At 42.2% G+C, this 20,898-nt stretch overlaps 1 protein-coding gene and 1 pseudogene across 1 annotated transcript; one reads left to right on the top strand and one right to left on the bottom strand.

Moving 5' to 3' along the window:
• Window positions 1-3,038: 3,038 nt before the first annotated feature.
• Window positions 3,039-4,729, bottom strand: LRRC30 (leucine rich repeat containing 30). The gene has a single exon (XM_037050332.1). It carries the CDS (start codon window positions 4,503-4,505, stop codon window positions 3,600-3,602), a length of 906 nt encoding a protein of 301 aa, XP_036906227.1. The 5' UTR covers window positions 4,506-4,729; the 3' UTR covers window positions 3,039-3,599.
• A 7,522-nt stretch (window positions 4,730-12,251) lies between these two features.
• LOC118990009 (ribosome production factor 1-like) lies at window positions 12,252-15,912 on the top strand (annotated as a pseudogene).
• The last annotated feature ends 4,986 nt before the right edge of the window (window positions 15,913-20,898 follow it).

Raw genomic sequence — 20,898 nt, 5'->3', positions numbered from 1 at the left:
TCATATTGGCTAAATCTAGCAGCTGAAATTTTTGCTTTTTTTGTTTGTTTTTGTCTTTTAAGACCATTTTCTGAACACATTTTCTATTTTGTACCATTTGTAACAAAACCTAAGGGACTTCACTCAGGCTCCCCCAGGCCATGTTGTTACCTTCATGTGTCTTCCAGCAATCAAGCCCACAGTTCTTCAATCTCCATTGGTTTTTAATGCACAGCTATTAAATGCATACTCAGTATGTGCTCTGAGGCATGTGAATTTTAAAATGCAATAATCCATTAGCAAAAGAAAAGTTTTAGTTTAACGTATCCCTACGAATAAAGACAACATTCCCTCTTTATCTCTTTTCAGCTCAAACATGGCATCATCGTGAAGTACAGGTGCAGAGTCCTGAAGTCACTCTGTCTTTGGTTGCTAGAGAAAGGCAGTTTATTAACTAAAGCCTGAGAATAGAGTACATTTCTTCCATTATCCATTTATTAAATCAACAAACTAAGTAATGACTATGTTTTTTTCCTAATATGCAGCAGTTTCACACATTTAGCAGTATTATTCCTGGAACAGATGTGTCTTTTCAAAGTCATCTTTCTTTCCTATGAACATAGAATTTCTTCTTAATTGTATGCTTGTTAGCTGCAACTGCTTCAAAAGGTGTTTCTGAACACACCACTGAGATTGCTCCATACTGAGAGCCAAGTGACATGAAAACCACAATATCATCAAGAATGTGAGCAGCCAGCTCCCACAACAAGCACCCAATTAGCTCGTATTCTTTGGCTAAATACACTCAGCAGCCAATGCAGTCATCCCAGGGCTTTGATTTCATAAGCCTCAGAAATACCTGGGAGTCATTTGAATGTGGCAGTATTAGAACCACAAAAAGATAAGCAGGAAGCACTTCTCATTCAGTCAGCAAACTGTAGAGTTTGGCAGCAAAGCACTGAAGGCTGTATCAAACTCCCGCCATGTGACTGTTTTGAATAACTAAGCCCATTAACCAGTATTTTACCCAGCAGTTCCCTCTATCAATAAAAAGCACTCACAAAGAATCAATATCTAAAGCACATTGGGCAAGTACTATTACTTTTATGGTTTCCTCAGTGCTAAGTGTTAACAAAGAACACCTTGCTACTATACTTTTGAAAGGCACAGATGGAAGCCTGCAACCAAACTGATACCACCTTTTTCATATAGAAAGTATAATGAGTTCTTGGGTCACCTTCAAAATATGGTTAGGTTCTTTCCCCGGAGTAGAGTTACTCTGGGATCAAGTGACTGAAAAAGCATGAGGAAGAAATACAATGATTGCTCAGCAGGATTAACTCGGTACTGTTGTCCCGGCCTGCCTCTCTGCCCATAGCAAGGTCATGGACATTCAGCATGAGCCCAAGTGGTTGTTCAGCAGCAATGACTGGTGTGATCCTGGCACCCGCGGCGTTTGTCTGACAGCTGCATGTGCTTCAGCCAGCGCTCAGCAAGTGATCTGCCTGGTTCTGCTCCGCAGAGGAAGGCTCGCCCTGCAATTTCCCACTGAGTCATGAGGTCAAGTAAAAATTCCACCGATGTCTTTAAATAGTCTTGACTCCGGCAAGCCAACAGGGGAGGATAGTGGAGTGGGCCTGTGTGTGCCTGGCAGGGAGAGCAGGTCTCAGTGGCTGCTGGAGGGGAATTTAAGAAAGGCTTCAGCTGCTGCCCAGTGACACTGGTAAGATCTCTTTCAATGGTTTGACCACTAGAGAGCTCAGGCACAAATGTGCTGATGAACCTGTGCTATCTGATGTTAACAGTAGGAATTAGCTTTCGTCTTTTATGAGTGGAAAATCTGACTGTGAAGTCTGTTTGGAAGATCACCTGTCCTATTAATAAATTATATAGATCCCCTTTAAGCGGGTCTTAGAAGGTGGCAGCTCCGTATAAAAACTGGCCACGCTCAGACCCCACTGCCCCAGCACTTTGCTGCTCTTCCCCACACAGGGTGAGGGAGGAGGTGGGAATTGGGGTGCGATGGCTGCAGTGAGTAAGGGTTTGGCTGATTGCTCTCAGTCCTGTTCTTTGGTTATTGTTCCTTGTCTACTGAGACATTGGGGCTCCATCAAGTCGACACCACCCAGTGTATCACCCTGACTCCAGCCCATCACTTACATTTCTCTCAAGGGATCAGGACTTGCTGCAGACTGTGGGAACCCAGGTGGGCTTCTGTCCCTTCACCACATATGAGCTTCTCAGTGGAAGAAGGGCTCTGCTCCCCTCAGGTTCCCAGCCCAATGTAATAAAGAGAAGGTGCTAACAAATACAAGTTGAACTGAATTAAGCCAAGGGTATTTAGAAGTTAGACAAGTCTTGGCAGCAAACCCAAATTCTGTCCTGATATTGCATTGTTAGCTATATTCTGTAGACAAAAGCGCCACGACACCCGAACAATCAGCCCTCCATTGATCTGTAGGTACTGTACGCTCTTCACTGCTACCTTCTCATTCTAATTCTTTAATTCTCGATGAACAGTAATGTCTTAGGAGCTCTCAACAGCAGTAACATCCAATGACCTTTGTGGCAGAAACTCTGAAATTGGCACATTTAACTAACAGTTGTGTACTTTTATAATTAAAAAAACAAAATCAATTTAATATGTTACAATGTTTTGTCCAAAAACTTTTTAAATGTCACTATAATCATTTTTAAAATGTCCATATGTGAAAGCCAAGTGGCAAATATTAGTCTTCTCTGAATGTTAGGAAGGTAATCAGTTTCGTGTAATTAGTTTTAAGGCTTGTCTACACCTTACCTCCTCTTTCCTGACTTTCGGTCATTGTTTTCTCAATCGTTATCTCATCCCTGGGAGGGCAGACCCAGCCAGGGGAGAAGCAAAGTTAGGAAGGATGGCAAGCACGGGCCGGTGTCTTTAGAAAAGCTCAGGGACGGGACTGCGGGTGCAAGAGGACGGGGAAGAAGGCTGCACATTAAACTGGTTTGTACCTATTATCTGAAAGCCATCATACCATGCCACTCACTCACCACCACATGCACACATGAGCAGCCTGCTTGTTACTCTCCAGGCATTTTAAGGGCAAATTTGCTGTGATTGTGCCCCAGAAACTGAGGGGAAAGCCCCGGCTGATTTGGTCATCGCCAGGAGAGCAGGGCTCCAGCTTGCTGTTTGGTCCCAAGTAATGCTTGCTCAATGCTGATGCGGGAGCAGGTCTTGCTGTCATTACCTGGCTACAGGCTGCCAATTCAGAGGTTGGAACCAGATGTTGCCAACGCTTCATACCACACTTGGCACCTGCTTAGTAAATGTTTAACTTTTGAATTCCATTGAATCAGACCTGCTGATAGCAACTGTTTCTCTTTAGAGAAAACCAAAGTCCTGTTTCAATTTATGTTTAAAGTGAGATAAACATGATATTCTGGGGGTTATTAGGAACATACAGAGTTAAAAAAAAAAAGCAAACACCTCTCTAGAATGGCATACAACTACAACTTAGCAAATATTAACATGAGCTTTGACCGACACGAACAGTAAAAGGAGAAAGCTTAGACTAAAGAAGTACCCAGTTGACGAAGTCTCAGTGAGTTGGCTACTGTCCCTGCCTCCAGTGGCCTTGTCAGTTGTGTTTTTTCTCCTTCAGGTAGCTGACAAGCATATCTAGGCCCCCCTCTACCAGCTCCGGCAGAGGCTTGGATAAAGGGTTATAGGAAATATGGAGCCCTTTGTCCATGGGATTCCAAGCAATCTTTGCCAGTCTCCACAGCAGGTAGAGTTCATCTGGGAGGGTCTGGATATCATTGTTGTCCAGGTTCAGCAGCTCCAGGCTGGTGAGGAGGCAGAGCGACCGTGGGAAGGAGTGGATGTTGTTATTCTCGGCGATGAAGATCTGCAGGCTGCTCAGACACTGGATGCTCTCAGCGATGTTTTCCAGGCGATTGGAGCCCACATGCAAGAAATCCAGCTCTTTCAGTGCAAACACGCAGATGGGGATATGAGCAAAACAGTTGTTGCTGAGGTTCAGCTTTTTCAGCCTGGAGAGGTCTGCAAAACTGGCAGGCAGCTGGGAGAGACGGTTGTGAGACAAACTCAGGACTTCCAGGTTCCTGCAGGCGCTCAGCTCGGCCGGCACCTCGGCCAAGCAATTCATGTTGATGAACAGCACCTTCAGGCCCTTGAGGAGGCTGATTTCTTGGGGCAGGCTCTTCAGGCAGTTCCCACACAAGTTCAGGACCACCAGCCTGGTCAGCCTCCCCACCTCAGGGGGCAGAACCCTGAGCTGGTTGTGAGATAGATTGAGTTTCTGGACCTCAGACAAGCCCCACAGAAAGTCAGGGATGTCTGTCATTCCCTTGGTGACCAGGCTGAAGCTGATGTGGCACATGCCCCGCTTCAGCAGGGACCGGGGGTCCTTTCCTGAGAGCAGGGCATCGTCCCACGGGGAGAGCTTCTGCCTTTTCCGCAGGAGTGCCATGCCCCTGGGGCCCTTGTCCTTGGAACAGGCACTTGACTGCCTGGCCCCCATTACTATCCTTTCCACCCTCACTGCCCTGTTGCCCAAAGGTTGGGATGTGTCCTACCCCAGCTGCTAAAAACCTGGCTGTTCCAGGCAGGGCGTGCAGATGGAGGTGAGAACAGGACGGTGGCCAGGCAGTCCAGGGTGCGGAGGAAAGGCAGGGAGGGTCTGGGTCAGATGGCCAAGACACGCTGCCGTGGCTGTGGACAGGCAGTGAATTTAGGTGGTTTCTCTCTGAGCAGACGAGCTGTAATGATATACTTGTCCCTGCGGCTGCGGAACTGAACCGCCTGAATCCCTCTGTTTGCTACCAGACAGCTGTCACTGTCATTCTACCCGGGTTTATCAGGATAGTGTGTGCAAACAGGTCACCAGGAGGCTTTATCCTACTGTTCCCTCTCAGCTTTTCTTGGGTACCACAGCTGAGCAGCGTGATTAACAAGCCCACCTCCAAAAAGAAGCAAACTGCACAAACAGACAGGCCATGAGAGCGCCCGTCTACGTGGCTGTCAGGACTCATCAGGACTCCAGAGGGAAGCTGGACTAAGTCCTGCTGATTGACAGAGTTTCTATTTCCAAAGCTAAGGATTGTCAGATGATTTTATACACACTCATTTCAAACTTTTTATGTAGTTGTGAAAAATTAACAGAAGTAGTCTGCACACCTGGAATCCTTCAGGTGAAAGGTTTTCCTCTCCCTCTCCTTCCCTATCTGCCCTACCTTTTTGAATAAAAAAAGTTAACTTATATGTTACATAAATAAAGATAATGGTTGGTGTTATGTGCTGAATTGTGTCTCCTCCAAAATATCAAATGTTGAAGTCCTAATCCCCAGCACCTCAGAATGTGACTACTTGGAGATTGGGCCCTATGAACACAGGTCTCAGAAGAAGTCAATCCTGCTGACACCTTGATCTTGGTCTTGTACCTTCTAGACTTATGAAAAAATAAATTTTTATTCTTTAAGCTACCTAGTCTGTGGTACTTTTGTGCAGCAGCCCTGATGCAGCTGGGAGGAGACAAACACACTGGGAGGAGACAGACACACGGCATAGGTAAAACCTATAAAAACAGGCAGTGATTCATGGACATGTCCCCTAAAGCAAGGAACATGAAGAAAAAAAAGTAAACAAATCAGATCTCATCAAATTAAAAAGCTTCTGCATGGCTAACGAAAACAGCATTAAAATGAAAAGAGAAACAATTATTTCGGAAAACATATTTGCCAATGATACCTCAGACAAGGGTTTGATCTCCACAATATATAAAGAACTCAGATGACTCCACTCTAGGGAGACAAGCAACCCAATTAAAAATGGGCAAAAGGCTTGAATAGACACTTCCCCAAGGAGGACATACAGAGGGCCCAGAGACATAGGAAAAGATGCTCAGCATCACTAGGCATCGGAGAGATGCAACTTAAAACCACAACGAGATACCACTTCACACCAGTCAGAATGGCCATCATAAACAAAGCAACAAACAAGTGTTGGAGAGGATGTGGAGAAAAGGGAACCCCAGTGCCCTGTTGGTGGGAATGCAGACTGGTGCAGCCACTGTGGAAAACAGTATTTTTCTCAGAAAACTAAAAATAGATCTGCCTTTTGACCCACCGATTCTACTGCTGGGATTATACCCTAAGAGCCCTAAAACACCAATCCAAAAGAACCTATGCACCCCAATGTTCATAGCAGCACAATTCACAATAGCCAAGTGCCAGAAGCAACCTAGGTGCCCATCAGCAAATGAGTGGATCAGAAAACTATGGTACATTTACACAATGGAATTCTACACAGCAGAGAGAAAGAAGGAGCTTATACCTTTGCAACAACATGGATGGAACATTATGGATGCAACATGGATGGAACAACTGGAGAACATTATGCTGAGTGAAATAAGCCAGGTGGTGAGGAACAAATACCATATGATCTCACTTTTAACTGGAACATATCAACAAAAGAAAATCTACAAAAGAAAAAAGCAAACAAAATATAACCAGAGACATTGAAATTAAGAACAATCTAACACGCGACTTCCGCCAAGATGGAGGCATAGGTGGAAACACTGTGCCTTCTCCCACAACCAAGTTTGAACACAACAAAGGTTTGGAGAACTAGGACACACCCAAAGACCAGAAAATGGAATTATACAAAACTGGGACTCAAATCAATGGAATGGACCAGAAGGAAGAATGAAACATCCCACCAGAAAGGAATGAAGAAATGAGAATTCAAAAAAATGAGGAGAGGCTTAGGAATCTCCAGGACATCTTTAAACGTTCCAACATCCGAATTATAGGGGTACCAGAAGGGGGAAAGAAACAGCCACGAGTGGAAAACGTATTTGAACAAATAATAAAGGAGAACTTCCCCAGTCTGGCAAAGGACATAGACTTCCAGGAAATCCAGGAAGCTCAGAGAGTGCCAAAGAAGTTGGACCCAAGAAGGAACACACCAAGGCACATCATAATTACATTAGCCAAGACCAAAATGAAGGAGAGAATCCTAGAAGCAGCAAGGGATAAGGGGACAGTCACCTACAAAGGAGTACCCATCAGACTGTCAGCGGATTTCTCAAAAGAGACCTTNGGAAGGACAGAAGGGCAGGAAGGAGGGAAGGAGGGAGGGAGCCCTGTTACTTTTATTCCCCAGGGACCAATATATCATTATAAGCAAAATAAAAGCTGCCTTGAATTTTGAATGCTTTCATCAGAAAAGAGGCTAAATGTGAGTTAGACTGTAGGTCCCCTACAGTGGTCTCGTGTGTAATGTGAATCCATCTCTCCTACTGAGCAGGGGCTTTGGGAAATCATTCCCCCAGGGGCCCTGTTTCATAGATGAGGACAGGACTGAGCTACACGACGCTCTTCCGATCTGAATAAGGTACCAGCCGGGGTGGGAGGGGGAGAAGGGGGGAGAATGCACAGAAAATAGCATAGATGGTAGGTAGAAAATAGATAGGGGGGAGGGCGAGAATAGTGGGGGAAATATAGAATCTAAAGAACTTGAGACACGTGGTTATAAACTAAGGGGGGGAGAATGGTGGGGGAGGGAGTGTGCGGGTGGAGGGGAATGAAGGGTGGGAATAGAACAACTGTAATGGTATAATCAATAAAATATATTTTTTTAAAAAAGAACAATCTAACAATAGCCAGAGGGGAGGGGGGAGGGAACAGAGGGGAAAGGGTTTTCAGAAACTACTATAAAGGACACATGGGCAAAACCAAAGGGGAGGGTGGAAGTAAGGGAGGGAGGTGGGTTTGGCTGGGGTTGGGGGGGCAGGGGGTGGAGAAAATGTGGACAACTTTAATTGAACAACAATAAAGTAATTGAAAAAATAGGTAATGCTTAAGGAGAGAAGCACTATCAGAGTCGATGACCCAGGTTCTGAGGAAAGGGCATGCAGTCCAGCCAGGGCCAGGTAGGCTGGGAAGCCTGTGGCCTTTGCTGGCAGCAGCCTATGTGCACAACCCTCAGCACAGCAGTTGTGTGTCCTGGAGAGCAATGCTGGTCCTGTGACTATGGTCTGAGCTCCAATCACCAACTCAGAGGCTCCAGCTGGGCCCTGACTGGGCATGGCCAGTGTCTGGGCAGGAGCAGCAGGAGGAGGTATAAAGCAGCACAAGGCCTCTTTTCACTCCACTTGGCATTCAAAAGAGACCTGGCTCCTTTTGACTGAGTAAGCCCCTGGGAATCTTGGACAAAGGTGCAGACTTTGGAGTTTGTTTTTTAATGGAATACTTGAGTGTTCTATTAGTCAGGAAGAGAAAAAAGTAATGTGGCTAAATTTGTACCAGGAATTTTGGGAGCAAACAATACCTTATACATGCATATGGCAGCAGGGTTCTGCTGTTTCATAAAAAGTTAGCGATGCCTCTTCTTTCCTTATTTTTTTCATGAGCATGGGAAATTATGCTAGAGTTCCTGAAATGTGGGGCAAATCAGGAACGAGGATAGTGTGAACAAGAATCAACAGCTTTCTTCTTCGTGGCAATTCTCTTTTCCTCTTAACACATTTTCCCCAATAACAATTTTTTAGCATTTATCAATAGCCAACCTTTATTGAATGTTTACCGTGGGAAAGGCATTGCACTAGGCACTTTACATGAAGGATAGAAGTATCAAAATTATCTTTATTTCACATGAGGAAGATAGCAAGAGCTCAAGCAACTTACACAAGACCAGGTCACTTGCCCAAGTTTAAGTACCCAGTCAACAGCGGAAACAGAGTGCAAACCCAGTTAGTCGGGCTCCACAACCCACTGAAACTGTAAGAGGACTCTGGGCTTAGCCTAGAAAATGGAATAACTATAGCTAGATTATGTATTTTTCTTTTCAAGTTTCTAAGGGCTAGGTCTGGAGAGAACATAGATAAAGAAGTGACTACATAACTACATGCATAGAAATAACTACATAATTAGGCATTAGCCCTGTTTCCTCTTCCCCATCACAACTAGAAAGAGCAAAAGTTAAAATATTCCAGAAGACTTTGACGTAATGGATTTAATCCCCTCCAAAAATAGTTCAGTTCTTCTCCAGCGAGATTCTCATATATCAAATGCATGCGTGGTATGAATAGCTGACTTTATTTCTTTTAATTTTTTGAAATGCAGATACTGCCCACTTAGGTAACCATGGTGATGCAGTCAGAGCACGGGTCAGTTATGACTCTCAGTCCTGTCCTCATCTATGAAACAGGGCCCCTGGGGGAATGATTTCCCAAAGCCCCTGCTCAGTAGGAGAGATGGATTCACATTACACATGAGACCACTGTAGGGGACCTACAGTCTAACTCACGTTTAGCCTCTTTTCTGATGAAAGCATTCAAAATTCAAGGCAGCTTTTATTTTGCTTATAATGATATATTGGTCCCTGGGGAATAAAAGTAACAGGGCTCCCTCCCTCCTTCCCTCCTTCCTGCCCTTCTGTCCTTCCTTCCTTCTTTCCTTCCTCCCTCCCTTTTTAAGTAATCTTTTTATTTAAAAGAAAGAAACAGTAACACGGAATGCTGTTGGCTTTAGGATTCACTATGGAGACCACACATCCGACTTTTGCTGAAAGAGACTTTTCAAGACTCTCTGAATTGATTTCAGTTTGGAGTAAGTCTCAGAATGAGGCATTGTTGGACAAAGTTTAAAAATCTAAGGCAAGGTAAGTTCTGTGGCTGTCTTTAAAACCCAAGGAAGTTACATAGTAATTCAATGTATTTAGTACACTCAATGTACTCATATTTACTACACTTTTATATATTCTAATTGAACATATATTTACTGAACACATAAATGAACAACCACCATTTATTATTTTTAATCCTAAATAAAATAAAACTGAAATGATGAGAGTATAAAATAGTAGACTATGAAAACATCCAAAGCTACTCCTGAATTCCTACCAATGAAAATGTGTATTGGAAACAATTCTTTTTATCCTCAAGATGGCTTTTCAGTTTAACAGACATGTCATGTCTGTTAATTTTGGAAAAAAGAAACATGTATGTTTAAATAATTTATTAAAATAACCATTTTACTGATTTGTAATTTTTAAATAGAAATTATAGGAAAATATGAAGCCAGACAATCCAGTTTACATTTTGCACATGCACATCTGGATCTTTCTTCTATGCATGTCCTCTTTAGTGTATTTTCTTTTACCCCCCCTAAATAAAAAACAAAAACAAAGGAAACAATTTCCTTCACTTGTCACAACCCAGGTGTCATCTAAAGCAGAGCTTGAGAGAAAAGTTATGGGGTGAATATTATACTGAGGAGAACATCCAGACAAGCAAAGTAAGGGGGCCTGGGAAGTCAGGCAGGCAGGGAGAGCAGGCAGGAGCCGGGCATTCTGAGCTGGCCTCAACTTTGCATCAAGCACAGCCTTTTGCTAGGTTTACAGGCATCTGCACAGAGGTTGTATGAAAACACCATGTCTCAGGACAGAATGGTTAAGCATATATAAAATGTGTGTAATGATGAAATCCACAGTACATAACAAAATTCCCTAATTCATGATTTCTGATGGTATATGACCCACAGTGCAGTGACAGTACATGGTAAGTACATGGTAAGACCTCATTAGATAATAGTTTTTACATAAATGCTAGATATTATACACAAATACCCCCCCACACACATACACATGCCTCTGGATTCATTCACGGAACATTCTCCGTGTGTCTGATTTTGTTTTGTCCTTGTTCATAAACTTTACACTCTCTTCAAGGCCAATCAGTGCTGTATCTGTGAAGCATCTCTTATTTATCTTTCACTCACCTCAAATTTACCGAGTATTGACTCAGTGTCAAGAGCTATGTTAGACTATATGGTCTATCCGATTTTCATAAGATTTGTGAGATCAACATTGTTAACTTCATGTTAAATATGAAGCTGACCTTCAGTGGGATTAACTGATGCTCCAATTACAAAAGTAGTTAGTATTAGCATTGTTATCAACACTTGGTGTTCTGTTCTAAATTCTGTTTTCCTTCTACCATGTGAATACCCAGCCTTCCTCTGCACAATTTTTTTCTTAGTAAAGCACCTTATTGTTACTCTGATTAAAACATGCCTCAAGGTTCTAGCTCATAGCAAACTCATTGAATGGTAGCAACACCCTGGCAGTCAATGTCATAAACCTGGGTTGCTGTGGCTGACCATTCTGGATTTTAATCCTGGGTTTGTTACTGAAAGATTGTATGACCTTGAGCAAGTTATTTAAATTGTCTGTATTTCTGTTTCTTCATATATAAAGGGGAGATAATCATAGTATCTTATAAGGTTGCTATGAGGCTTAAATGACTTAATTCACATAAAATATATAGCACATGGCTCTATAATGAATAGAACAGCCTCCATACATAGCCTCTGAGTGAGTATCTGATAGCACACTGGGAAGACAGCCAATTCCACTCCAAGGGCTCAAGTGCAAGGATCTTCATCAGCACAGGGTGTGCCTGGCTCTTTTCTCTCCTGAAAACTGCTGCTTAGTCAATCAGTGGGCAACCAGATCTTTCTAGAGGAAGACTGCTTTCCTAGAGTGAGAAGTTCAAGGGCAAGGTGTTAAGCAGATCTGAACTGAACTGCTTTTTTTTAATAAGTCAAGCTCCTTTTCCAAAATCCTTTCTCCTCACGTTTGTTCCCTGTATAACTCTGCTCATTCAGCTCACATTTGTTGTGGGCTCAATTAGATTTCATGTTCTTTGTCTTCCCTAGAGCCCTTGAACTATTCTGAGAACATGGTAGGTACTTAACAAACGCTCACTAAAATGAACAAACATTTGGGCCCCAAAGGAAATTTGATGTGAGAAAAGAACAATTCAGAAGTCACTTGGGTCCTGGCCTGGTAGCTTAGTTGGTTGGAGTGTGTCATCCTGACAAGCCAAGGTTGAGGGTTTGATCTCCAATCAGGGCACATACAAGAAGCAACCAATAAATGCATATATAGGTAGAACAACAAATCAATATTTTTCTCTATCTCTCCCTCTTTCTCTAAAAATCAATAAGTACAATTTTTTTAAAAAAGAAGGCACTTGGCTGTCCTGTTTGTTTTAAATTGCTTTTCTATTAGTGTATTTTGACATTTGTCTGCTTAATGCATCTCTTCAGAGGACTTTACCCATGTGTTCCATGGGCTGATCATAGAATCTCAATTCAATCTCCACTGCAGCCATTCCTTGAACAGAGCTTTGTCAGACAAGCCAAGTCCGTTTCATCTTTCGGAGACCACCTTGGACACCTGCTCCAGGAAGGTCCTGATCTGGATGTCCTGTTGGCTGCACAGCATCGGGCAGGTGAGGCTCAGCCCCACTGCATCCTCATCTGTGAGTGGGGTAAATATGCTTCCTCCTCATAGGCCTGTTGTGAGGATCAAATGAAGCGATCAAAGTAAAGCAAGTCGTATAGCACCTCATGCAAAGTGCCCCCTGGTGACATTCTAGACCCCACTGTAATCCAGTCTTGGAATTGTAGTCAGAGTATTCACAAAATCTGCTCCAACCTGCTTGCTGCTTAAGCTGTCCTTGCAGGCCAATGGTCACACACTTGCCCACATTTTCATCTCCTGTCCCACCATTTCATCCCTAACACACACACACACACACACACATACTACACCTTCTAGCAACACTGAGGTAGCCACAGACCTCCCTGCACACTTCTCTTATTTTTAAGATGCTTTCCCTTTGTTTATGCTGGTCCCTTGTTTCTCATGCTGCCATCACTCATGCTTCACACAAGCCACAGTGTCACCTCCTCGTGGAGGTGATCACCCTGCCTTATTCCAGGGCTGCCTGGGCATCTTTCCTCACTTCCTAGAGCATCTGGACCTTCCTGTCTCGCAGAGCACTCACCCCACCCCCCAAACCCAAATAGCTGCTATTCTCAGCTGAGGTGGTTTTGCCCCTGAGGGGATGTTTGGCAATATTTGGGGGTGTTTTGTCTCTGGCTGTGAGGGTGGTAGGGGTGCTGCTGACATCTAGTGGGCAGAGAAGCCAGGGGTGCTGCTAACATCCTACAGTTCATCCTACAGCCTCACAACAAAGAGTGATGTGCCCAAAATATCAATAGTGCCAAGGTTAAGACCCCTTCCACAGGGCAAGGACAGATTTTAGGCTCATCTCCTCTGGTGGACTTATACATTTGTTAGGGCCCTGATTGAGCTAAATCATATTCCTCATTGTGTGTTCCCCTGGACCAGGGGTATCAAACTCATTTTCAGTGGGAGCCACATCAGCCTTGTGGTTGCCTTCAAAGGGCTGAATGTAATTTCAACTCCTTAACAGCTAAGGAGTAGTTACATTTACACAGTCCTAAAATTACATTTGGCCCTTTGAAGGCAACCACAAGGCTGATGTGGCCCCAGGTGAAAATGAGTTTGACACCACTGCCCTAGAGCCTAAAATAGTGGCCAATGCAGACAGAGCACCTAGTCACCGAACCCTGGCTTCTCCCTCACTGAAGCCCTGTGTTTATGAATCTATCCATGCTATTTTGCCTCTCTACTCCTATGTAACCCATGTCATCAGAAACATAAATAAAACTTGCCTTGTTTGTCTACTAGTATCAAACTTCTCTTTATGCAGAATACACTACTCACATTATTCACCCAAGAAAAGAGAACCCACAGCACAGCCGTTTCACTCTTTGGGATCTGAACAAGAGTAGCCCCACCTTCAGATGGTACAGGTTTGGATTTCTGTTTCACAGAATCAAACACAGGGGCAGCTTCAAGAATACACTGAACCTACCATTGCTGGCCATTGGATTTCATTAAATCATCACAGATTAAAACTGAGCTTTTCCAAAGGCTGGCTCCAGGAAGGAAGAGAACCATTGTGCTCTTCCACACCTTTTCCTCCCGGGAAATCCCTCCACTGGGCTAACTTAGTTCTCAGGCTTCAATCTTTCCTGCCTCTTCCTGTTTGTCCTCACGTTGCTGGGCAACCAGTGAAGGCTTTTACAGTCCTGCGCCTTTGGGCCTGATCATCAAAGCGCACTTCATCCCCAATGGCAGTGGAGCAAAGAGGAAATTAAAAGATGCTTTGATTAAAAGTCTAGAGAGTAATCAAAAACCAAATCAGCCTTCTGCATGTTACATTTGTGTTAGAAAGCAAGGCAGTGAATTTAAGAGCAGTGAGATTCTATATGACATTCTTGGACTAAACTAGAAGAGCTTCAATGAAAAGCAAATCTCCTTTTAAGAAGTTTCAAATTATTGTGACATTTTAGAATAATGAACTTTAAAATGCCTTAATAAATAATAGAATGAAGGGTCTAAGTTCAGTCAAGTGATCTGTACAATGCCTATTTGAGGTACATGTCCCTTCAATAGAAAGTATAAAATATGTATAGTGTGTTCTTACCTTAGGTGTTTGATAAATAACTTGGAATCTCATTTGGAAACTTCTCCAAGGGCCTATCACAGTTCTAATTTCAGATTTGGCATAAACTGTTACCAAAAAAAACCACCTCACTGTCAAGGAGACAAGGTAAAGCAGACAGGGGCTGAAGCCCTGGGGTCTGTGGGACTGATTCCACTTCTAGTCTTAAATCCTTGGTTATGAGTCAGGCTTTGCAGGCAGAGAGCTAAAGATGAATTCCTAGTTCCGTCACTTTCTTGCTGTGTGATCGGGGGCCAATGACTTTGCCTCTCTAAACCTCAGTTTTCTTCTCTGAGATATGGAGAAAACAATAATTTGTGATTGCTATGACAATTAAAGGAGGCGAAGCAGGTAAGTTAAGCAGGAGATGAAACTGCTTAACTTGAATCCCGGCATCTAGTAAATTGGTAAGTAGTAGCAATGACAAATACTATTACTGTTACTGTTCTACTAATTTTGTGACTTTAGGCAAGTTTTCAGCCTTGCTGAATTTGTTCTTGGGATTAGAAATAGAACTGGAATGGGGGGTGGGGGCAGAGCAGAAAGAAAGGGGCCATCGAAGAATCTCAGGAGGCTGCTGTCGATGAGCATGGGGCAACAGAGTGCGGGATCCAACCCCCAAGGAGAAGCCTCTGCCTCTCCTCCAGGTGTCACCATTTCAGAGATTAAGAACAAATAGCAGCGACACGTAATGTTCGCTTGGTGGAAACAGCAGCAGTGGAAGGAAAAGCAGGCAGCTGAGAAAGAACTGAAAAGGCAAGAAAGGCTCTTGGTGACAAGGCCCCACCAAAGCCTACACCCAAGACCATTAACAGCCAGTGAGTGTGTGATGAAACCACAGGGGATAGTGATGATGAAGAGGTTGCTTCTGATGAAGCTACAGATGAATTTACTTCTTTATTCACAAACTTCTCCTGAGATTCTCATTACATCAGAGAGACCTCATGGGAGGACAGTATGACTCTGTGAATGGCTCTCCACTGTTACACCAAACTCATGTGTTTATTACAGAAACTAAAAAATTATTCCACGGTACATCTCAAGAGATTTCACAGATCTGATCATTATTAATGAAGATTGTAAAATATCAAATAGACTAATTTACTTGTCAAATGGACCAACTCTCATTTTAAAATAAACAGTATTTGTCTGCATAAATAAAAATCAAAAGGCAAGGACCCCACAGAACACATACCTGAAATAATTCAGAATAATTTTACAATATAGCTGGATTTTTCTGCTGGAGTGAGTTTGCACCTCTCTTTTTCCATAATCTTCAGTGTGTTGGAAGACAGGTTGCCACATTCCACAATCTTTGGGATTATATCTTCTTCAGATTTCACAGATACATATTCAGGAGTGGAAAAAATGAGAATTCAGAAACTTGGACCGTGTTTTACCTTAAAATTAAGATCTTTTCAGAAGGGAACTTTTGGTTCTAAACATGGAGAATATGAATTGGTGCATAGGCCCCAGGAAATGGGTACAAGTAGAATAAAGTTTCATTTATAAAGTACTAAAGGAATAGTGTTGGATTTTGCTGAGCAGGACTGTCTTGAATTTGTGACAGGAGACTCTTCAAAATGACATTTACTAATTCCATGTCCCTTTTTTGTGTCTGTTCAAATTACTAAATACCTTGAATTATCACTCACTGTTTCTGTAGAAAATACAAATAAAAGTCATTTTGTGAGAACTTAAAAAAAAAACGAAAAGAAAGAAGACACGAATGTGTATGACAATGTCCCAGAGCTGGAGCTCCACTTAGTGGCAGTCACCACCATCACTGTGGACATCATCGTCTTGGTGGTTCCTCAACTCTAAGTAACTATACTTTAGTTGAAAGACAGCAAGTCAATATTCCTCTATACTTAAACACATACGGAAATCATCTCAACCATATAAATTACATATGCACATGGGTAAGAGCCAAAAAAAGACAGAGAATGATAGAAACTGATTATGGGGTATGTCAGGTGTGTGAATGAGGCTTTTTTTTCCTTCTTCTTTGATTTCTACTAATGTTATAACTGTGTGTAGTAATATCTTTTTAAATTTTGTTATACGAAAGTATAATGGATCCCACTTTCACAATTAATAATGATTTTTCAATCAGGAAGAAAAATTCAAGTCAGCACTGTTGCCAATGATAAAAATTTTCACAAAGTGAAGAGGCAAAAAAATTGAGCTAGAATAAGCAGGGGTGTGAGGAGTATGGAATAGGAAATAAAAAGGTCTAGCTCAACTGAAAACTTCACTTTGGCTGGCACAAACTAACTGGGGGGAAGCCGAGGTGGGTTCACACCACATTGTTTGTTCCTCGCATTCATTCAACAAGCATTTGTGAAGCATTTGCTCTGTACCAGGCCAGGTGCAATGTCCTAGGTATGCAAAGAAGAGAGAGTCACTGGGGAAACAGCAAAATGATTGCCAACTCTATGTTCCTACTGAATCCCTACTTAAAATCTATCAAAGGATTTCAGTATAAGGTTACAAGAGCTGTAATAGAAATATGTCTGAGTTGCAATAGGAAGAGACAGGAGGAGGAAGAAGGTCTGCAAGGGGTGGGGACGGTGCAGATTCAGAAGAAGCAGGAGCTTGGTATGGTCATGTGGGAGCTGGGGCTGAGCGTGGCAAGAGAGGAACTAGCAGGGGCAGAACGTGCCCTGTGCCCAGCAGACCTGCAGGAGTTTTTAAAAGACTGGAGGAAGGGATGCAAACGGGTGAGAGAAGCTCCTGCAAATGGAGCAGAGAAAGGAGAGAAATTGAGTATCACAGAAGAGATGAAAACTACACACCTTGAATGTTACTTTTCTCAGGATAGATCATCTTTAGAGAGTTATTTGACTTGAGTTAATGACTTCTCTGCTTTTAATAGTGATTCAGCTCAGCATAGGTTTGAAGAGGATTTCACTGTTCTGGTGTCATACATTTAGAAAAACCCATGGCTTTGGCTACAGGTCCCCAAGGGTTAGTGACCCTGCCTTTAGGCCTTCTCAAGATTTAATTATTTAATATCATAATAGATTTTAAATATCTCTTAATTTAAAAGAATTGGAAGGAGTCTTGATTAACTACTGAAAAGGCTTACATTTTTGCAGTTATATGTGTGTTCAGCAAAGTAAGCTTTATTTCCACATTAACACCTGTCTTGGGGTCACATATTCTCACCTCTTGTGCCTGTCCCCTTGCCAGCTTTACTAAGTCACGCAGGGCTCTTTCTCAAGGGCACCAGACTTGGTCTTACATCAGGGGCTGCATTCCCCAGCTTGGAGCTCACATCTTCGCAAATCCCTGTGCACTGCCTGCAGCCCCAGCTAAGTGCCTAATACTAGGGCTTGCCTGGAGCACTGAGAAGTAAGGGGATGTCAACCACCCACTTTGGAGGCTGCAAAGTGTAGAGTGGGTTCCCCAACCCCTTGTCTGGTTGCCCTGTGAGATACCAAGTTCAACAGATAGTTAAGAACCTACCAAGGGGTGGGGAAGAAGAAATTTTAAAACTCAATTGAGTTTAAACCAAAAAGTACCACAACATCTCTGACTTTAATTGCATTTATATGGATGGTTTTGTGTAAGTTTTCAGTTTCCAGGAAGCTATAGAGCTTCAGAGAGACTTCAGCTTGGTTCTAAGAAAACAAGAAATTTATTTTTTGCAAAGCTCAGTTTGGCTGAAAATCATGTATACTCTATCTACAGACCTTTACAAATTCAAAAACCAAATTAATGAAAACATTATGGGAGAGAAAGCAAAACATGTTTTTTTGAAAGGAAAAGAAGAACAACCTTTTCCATGGTCCATGGCTCTGTAAAGATTTGTATGTTTGGATTTAATTTGGTCTGCAGTTCAGTAAATTGGAGCAGTTTGTGTTGGCTTTTGGTTCAGTTCACATCCCTGTAAATGTATTTGCCCTTTGAGAAGCAAATATGCTCCAAAAGAGTAAGTCTAGGATGGTACCTTATGCCACTCGAAATCTTCTCTATCCGTTTGTGAGCACATAAAATATCCAGGTGCAGAACCAAATTTTCTTTCAGATGCTTCTGGCTCCATGTAGCCTTAGAGGAACCCCATCTCTGTATTCATTCTGAGGTGTTCTGAGGAACTCCCAGGCAGAGGTAGACTTACTGTGAAGATGGAACAGCTTCAATTTGGGCCCCTCACATGCCACAGATGTTCCCAAAGCACCAGAGGAGACCTTAGTGATGTATTCATGTTGTGGCATTTAAAAAAATAAAATGTGTAAAAGTGAGGCATTTTAGCTATAGTCCACTGTCTTCCCCTTCATCATACTGCCTTTTGGTTCAGATGGCATCAAAGTATATAAACATTTTGGGAATTCAGATGAAGGAAATTTGTATAAGCAACACATCTTGTTTGGGCTTAGTGGAATATATTTATGTGCTTCTTGTTACTTCCATGGGCAATTAAATTATTATTAGCCATCCTGGGGTCAAAATAGCTTCTAGGATAATTCTTATCATTCACTGTACATCTCAAATAATGTTGTGACATGAAGTTGCAAAACCAGAGGTCATGTTGTAGTACCAAAGTGTCCTGTGGTTCTTGGCACCAGAAGCTAATTTGTGGAAAGTTCTTTCAGCTGTCAGACATTGTGGTACATTGTTTGCAAAGTTGGCTGTAATAGGTCTTCCCGCTCTGCATGTTCACTTATATGATGTGCCTTTCCTGCATGTTGTATTAAGAGATGGGGACTGTCCCGACACCTTGAATCTGGGCCACGCTGAAACTTAGTTTGACCAAAAGAATGTAATGGAATGCTGAATTCAGTTTTCTGCAGTTCAATAAGTTGTCAAGGTCTGCATTCAGCTTCCACTCTCTCCCTGTTTCCACCATGTGAAGAAGCCTGGGCTAGCTCCCTGGAGGGTGAGAATCCGTAAGAAAAGAGATCTCGAGCTGATAGCCAGAACTGGCCACCAGGAATGTGAGTGAGGCCATCTAAGCCCATCCAACCCCAGCTGAGCATTAGATAGCTGCCACTTTATGAACACTGCGGGTCAGACCCCAGAGCCATCTAGCTGAGCCCAGCCCAACTTGCTGATCCAAAGAAGCACGAGGAAATAAAATAGTCATGCTCAATGCCATTAAGTCATTAAGCAAAAATAGTCATTGCTTAAAGCCATTAAGTTTGGGAGTGGTTTGTTATGCAGCAATGAATAACTAATACACACAGGAAGTTATGCACAGTGGATCTGGTTCTCAACCATGCCTAGTAAAATAGTTCTCTTCTGTCAGAAGTGTACTCATAATACATTTTATAAAACTATACATGAGCTATACAGTTTCCTTTATGCCCTTCCTTCCTTCTTTTTTTCTTATGGGAATAGTGATAAAACATGAGTAAGCCTTTGGAAATATAATTTGAAAACATGTTTTGGGAAGTTTCAGTTTAAAAAGTAAGAAATCAGATACTCATGATATGAATGTACAGGACAAGTATCTTCTTTTGTCACCTTTAACTTTATTAACTAAAAAATAAAGGAGGAAATTCAGACAAAAATAAATAAATAAGAGAGCAAACCCCAACTCAGCACCATTCTACAATGAAGATGGCCTGTACTCTTCAGAAAGGTCAAGACCATGAAAGTTAAAAAAGAAAGACTAAAAAATTGTTCCATATAGAAAGAGCCTAAAGAGGAATGATAACTACATAAAATGTGTGATTCTTAATTAGATGTTGAACCAGGAAAACTTAATTTTTTTTCCTGTTTTACTATGAGGACATTAGTGAAAATCCTTCTTTCTTCCTGCTGCAAATTCTTACCTTTTGCAACAACATGGATAGAACTGGAGATTACCATGCTAAGTGCAATAAGCCAGGCGGTGAAAGAAAAAAACCATATAATCTTACTTATAAGAGGAATCTAATGAGCAAAATAAACTAATGAGCAAAACAGAACCAGAGGCACAGAACCACAGAACAGACTGACAGCTGCCAGAAAGGAGGGGGAGGCGGGGACTGACTGAAAGAAGGTGAGGGGATCAGTCAGAGAACATGTATGAAGGACCTGTGGACAAGGGTGAGGGGACTGATTACAGAAGTGGGGGCGGCCTGGGTGGAGGGGGGACAAAGGGGGAAAAGTGAGATAACTATAATAGCATGAACAATGAAATATTATAGAAAAATAAATTAAAAAGGACATTAATGGAACAATTCTGAAATTTGAATCAGGTTTGCAAATTAGATAATAGTATTGCTTCAATGTTAATTTTATGCTTTGAAAATCATACTATGGTTATATACCAGAATGTCATTTTTTAAATAGAAATGCACACTGAAGTATTTATGAGCAAAGAGGCATTATGTCTACAACTTACTCTCAAATGGTTAAAATATATGTGTATAAATATATTTATTGAATATTATACATATAAAACATAATAATAAAGTAAATGAAGTAAATGTTCTCAATTTAAAAGAGAACACTTGTAATAAGGATGTTTCTAAGAACTTTTATTGCAGGCTGCATTGAATATACCAGTGTTATGTCAGTGTGGGGATCTGGCACCCAT

This window comes from Sturnira hondurensis, unplaced genomic scaffold (assembly GCF_014824575.4).
Source record: "Sturnira hondurensis isolate 20B ecotype Veracruz unplaced genomic scaffold, ASM1482457v3 Scaffold0006713, whole genome shotgun sequence".
Lineage (NCBI taxonomy): Eukaryota > Metazoa > Chordata > Mammalia > Chiroptera > Phyllostomidae > Sturnira > Sturnira hondurensis.
This window is presented reverse-complemented; position numbering and strand designations above follow the sequence as displayed.